The sequence below is a fragment of the Atta colombica genome, unplaced genomic scaffold (assembly GCF_001594045.1).
Source record: "Atta colombica isolate Treedump-2 unplaced genomic scaffold, Acol1.0 scaffold52, whole genome shotgun sequence".
NCBI lineage: Eukaryota > Metazoa > Arthropoda > Insecta > Hymenoptera > Formicidae > Atta > Atta colombica.
In genome coordinates, this window is record NW_017259542.1 from 689,601 (window position 1) to 695,021 (window position 5,421).

The following is a 5,421-nucleotide window of genomic DNA, read 5'->3' on the forward strand; positions in this document are numbered from 1 at the left end:
CTCCCATCAATATCGTGCGAGATCTTTAACGGTGCTTCTTGGAAATCGGAAAAGAATGGCTGGTAATCAATATATTGCAATCATACTATAAAACTATTTTCCTTTATAGAAAAATAGTCTTTTGTCATATAATATTTAAATATTGTAAAAACACAATGTTTAACGCAATTTTTCTTTTATAATGATCGATACAAAAAGTCTTTCTAGACTTCCTTTCTAGACGTAGATTTCTTCTATGATATTATCCTGCGAAACATCGTAAAAGATCGCGACGATAAACCAGCTGTGCACTAAAATCATTTCCCTCTCACATATGAAGATAAATGTTGAGCAAACAAATAAAGAAAAATCTCTTTTTACTTTTAAAAGATAATAAAACCGTTAGTTTATTTTAGAAGATGTTTTTATCGTACAAAAGGGAAAGGATAATTGGACCAGCCGATAAGTGGTCAGAAGTCATCTCATTCGTCGCCGTCGAACCGGCAGTCAATCTAGCTGCTCGACTCACCGAAAAAGCAACATAAGACCGGCGAAGAAGGACTGAAAGTTGTTGTGATCATCGATCGCTGTTTCCGGATCGTTCGATATATTGCCAAAGACCTGACAACGGACAATTTCAGGGTCACTTAATGGCCACCGGGGGGATCTGCTGTCTGTCACTTAAAATTCCCAATCTGCAAGGTTACGCGTGCCAAAAACTACTTCGAGATCACTTTGACACGCCGTTTTTCACCCGATTCGAAGCTGAGATAATTGCACGGCTCTCGTTTTTAGAGAAATATCTAAATGACGTTGCACGCGATAGTTCTTTACTTTGTAGATAAGCCATCGATCTTGAAGATCATTGGCCAATTATGTTTTTTAATCAGTTAAAGCTGCTATTTTTTTCCGTACAGAATCAATTACCTACAAAAATTTGAAAATCTTTTCTGTGTAAGACCATAAACAATTCCGCATCTGTTTCTTTCACGTAGAATATAAGATAAGTATTATTCAATTTACATATATTTCTATATAATAATATTTTTAATCTTGCGAAATTTCCAATTTCATTAAATTTTTAAATCTTCCTTGAATGATTATGTTACTTCAATCCTGCACCCTTCTGCACATCATCCCCCAAAAATATATTTAAAGAACAAAATTCGTAGGAACTTCATGAAAAATCGAAGCTGCGGAAGAGGATTCATACCTGCATACCGATGATAGCGTAGATGAAGAACAGCATTGCTATGAGGAGACAAACGTAAGGCAGAGCCTGGAAGAAAATAGGTTTTTATTATCGTTATCTCGATAATTAATCCTAGAAGCTGATGATGAATGAAACAAAATTTAGAACGGTCAAGGATATTGAAAGATGAGAAATAATAACCACTGTTGACGTATTAAAGGGATGCAATAATTAAAAAATTAGAATTTAATTTAACGAGACGTGCTTACTTTAAAGGATTGTACGAAGGTCCAGAGTAAAATACGTATCGTGTACCCCTGTCTCAGTAGTTTGATCAGTCTGGCAGCGCGAAAGAGCCTCAGAAAGCCGACGTTGATGAAGTTCTCCTGCAGGGGACAAAGGAAATTGCACTTAACCCCACAAAATGCCGACTCCTTATTGCGCGCCAGAACGGAGCTTCGTGCGTGCAACATTTCGGCATTGCATATTACGCGTCGAAGGATATTAATCCTTTTGGCGTGTTATGTTTTCCTGTCCTCGATGATGCACGAACGAAGCTATGGAATAAACTGACATTCCCTCGAAGAGATGTAAAAACGAGAGCAATTAAAACCTTGATGAAATTGAAGATCATTTTTAGGAATGCAAAATCACTGCCGAAAGAAACGTGGAACTAATTGTAAATATAAGTTACTAATAACTGCTAATCATTAGTATTATTGTAGAAATAAACAAAATATATTTTTATCAAGTAACTAACTTGTATTTCTGTTGTATATTTCAGTAGATTAAGTCTCTAGTAGTGTTTCCTTCTTTTTTTATTGTAAAAGTCTTTTATTTTTTTCTACACGGATTTTTCCTTTATCTTTATATATTTTATCTTTATATATTTAATTCAAATATGAATATAAATTTAAATAGACTACAATTCTAAATTGATACGTTCATGAATTACTTATTTTATTAATTTTTTTTTCAATACAAATTTAAGTAAACTAATTCTAAATCAATATATTGATAATTCTCGAGTTTAATTATTTAAATGAAGAATCATTTTACTGTAATAATCCAACTATTTTAACTATTGAATTGTAAAGCAATTACATATTTAAATTTTATTAACCCTTTTGCTGAATTATGTCCCCGATTGTTACGTTACTTAATTACGTTAATTAATAAGTTGAAATCGAGATAGATTAAACACCGCATCCATATGCCTTTAAAATATTGTTAGGTAATGTACTACATAGTGTGATAACTGTTTGGATTCATAGTATCAGTGTTGTAAAATGTTCGAGACTGTTCGTGTAATGTACGAATAGTTTATGTATTCTGAAAAGTACATGCACAGGATAAATAAATGGGATAAAAGTGACTTAATCTAAAAATGACTTAGCAAAGGCCTCGAGAAAATACTAGTTTCGAAATCCAGTTCTCTCCTTTTGCTTGCAAATAATCACAAATGAAATCATATTGATCATCATCACCATTTTATCATAATTGTTACTAATATAGATATTCAAAAACGATAATATATAAAGATATCTATATCTGAAATAATAATTGCAGCTTTTCGGAAACAGGAGTTACAAAGAAAGGAGTTATTTTGAATTTCTACAGAGAAACTAAATTTAGAGAGTTTGCGGTATTTAATATTAGTTCTGTACTTGCAATGTCGTAACTTCTTCCAACTTATGTTGTCAACATAAAAACTGGATAGTAATTTTATACCTTCTTTTCGCCTAGCTGGCCACCACTGGGCATGCTCGATCGGTCCTATTACAGAAATATGTGAGATTGCGAGATTATTCCATCCCCAATATTGAGCTTTTGATTGTTCAACTTTTGATAATTACAATGAAAACAGAAATACTAATAACTGGCAATCAACACTGGCGATGAGTAACTTCATAAGCAGTTTACTTTAATATCAGGACCAATACTCACTTCACGATAATTCTAGCTATTTTCTTACCTGTACTTCTAATAAAGACATCTTTATAAAAAGATATTTTACAAGCGCAAGCAGCAAATATATACAGATTTTGACACATACTTATATTGAATATTTCTCTAACAAGGAAAGGAACAAGTAATGTACACACAAATTTCACCTTTAAATATATTTGAGTACATATCATCACTAATTCATGGACAAGTGGCATATTCAAATAATATTCAAGTGTTTGTAATTTGTATCACGAAAGAATGCAAAAAAGGATGGTTTTGGAATTTTTAATTAAATTGTATCACGAATCGATATTATTCGTATAGTGGCAGATGTTAAAATAATATGTGTTGAAATAATATTAGAGTTATAAAATAACATTTTTTCTGATATATTCATTGCCTAATTTATTAAATTCCACATTCCATAAAAATTTACATAAAAGAAGGCACACAAAAATCTTTTGATGCAAATATTTAAATATTCCGTATCGTATCATTCCGTATTGTTCTGTATTGTCATTTGCTCGGATTAGTTAAGAGTAAGTACTAAAACATAGTTAAAGTTAGATAAAAATCTGTGGATATATTATTTGACCTTCCCCCTTGTGAGATTTGAAAATTAATATTATTCATATCCTACATATATTACCGGCTAAATTGTAATCGCTACATCAGTAGAACCGAAATAATCAACGTTATTATGTGATTGGAAGAAATGTTTCGAGCAATACTCTATACAGTATTACTCTATACAATATTATTAATACTCTATACAGTATAGCTCCTTTTTTTACCTCCAAACTACAACTGACATTGATTAATCTAAGTCACAGGATATCAATCATATGTAGAAAGAAATGTTCTAATACGAAGAATGGAAAGGATTGGTAACGGGAACATGTTCCTGTTTATGTACATGTAGCTGTTTCACTATATAATATAATTGCGTAAATGTATACTGTGCAAATGTAGCGATGTACAGTGTGATGTATGTAGCGTATGAATGCAGCACGAAGCTAAAAGGTAATACATACAAAGGTGTTTGAGGTACTTCGATTGTCGTAATTTACCTGCTAGTTCGTCACACGGACTTTGCACGGCGAATCTAAGTAAGCAGCAAAAGGGTTAAACGAAAGACAAAGGTATACATCAAGCAACACTGCCGCGACGATTAAGGGCCACTATTATAGATGCATGTTCCAACAAAAAGTGATATTCCAACAAATTCGCATCTCGAATATGAAAATTAATCTGGCATGTTGAAACAGTCGCGGTGATATGACATAAATAAAAAGTCTCAACCTAAAATTTTATGATAAATAATAATATATTTCTCTTAAATAAAAAATATATATAATTTGAAGTTCTTTGCATGCATAAATCTTTAATTTTAAACTTTTAATCTTCAAACATCAAGTCTCAATATATATAAATGTACAATTTTGAATTTTAATTAAACATTCATTATAATAATGTTTCTTTTATGTAAATTTTACACAATTAATATTATATCTGTCATACATCAGATACATCAAAATATAGCTTCGCATCAATTTGTTTATGATATAATCATTATTCATTTGCATCAACATAAAAGATTAATTCTGACATTTGATGCGACTTCATCGGAATGACTTTTCATCAGGGCAAGCAACTATCGTAATCACAGCCTAGCCTCGGGTTTCCTGAAAGATTCCCGAATACATGTATATATACCTGGAAGATTTCTATTACGGGTTTTAGTAGCTAAAACGCAATTAACACACTTATACTCTTTTTTCCGCTACGTTCCGGTGCTCTACGTACCCCGAACTCGATCACGAGGGCGTCCACGATGCTGCCAATCACCGTGATAAAATCAAAAGTGTTCCAGGCATCCTTGAAGAAGTTCTGCTCGCGGAAACAATCAAAAGAATTGATTAGCAAAATGATCTTATCATCCTCCGACTAAGTATTTATTTCTACTACCCCGAAGCTCGCTAAACAGCTCTGACACATTTTCCATCGCAACAAATGCAAATCAAAACTTTAATTATCGACATATGACTCTGTACACGAGCAAAGTCAAGACACCATGAAAAACAAGAATAAATAAGAACTGTAAAAGAGGAAGATTCAATACGCAAATTAAAAGAATATACATAGTTAATGGATGTTTTCTAATTTTCAGTTCTCTAATAACTTTTAATATAAAATTTTAAATTTAGGAAGTATCGCTCCAACTAAATTTTACACTTCCGTTTGTAAACGCTTGTATGGCTCCGAATGTAAACAAAAAAAAAAAATATATATATATATAT

General features: G+C 31.9%; 1 protein-coding gene across 1 annotated transcript in view; it reads right to left on the minus strand.

Moving 5' to 3' along the window:
- Nucleotides 1-5,421, minus strand: part of LOC108691819 (voltage-dependent calcium channel type A subunit alpha-1) — a 54,521-nt gene that overhangs the window by 17,479 nt on the left and 31,621 nt on the right. The window contains exons 17-19 of the mRNA XM_018199733.1: nt 4,928-5,011; nt 1,441-1,557; nt 1,193-1,258 (exon numbers count right to left, since the gene is read on the minus strand). Coding sequence (XP_018055222.1) covers nt 1,193-1,258; nt 1,441-1,557; nt 4,928-5,011 — 267 coding nt within the window. The remainder of the gene's footprint in view (nt 1-1,192; nt 1,259-1,440; nt 1,558-4,927; nt 5,012-5,421) is intronic.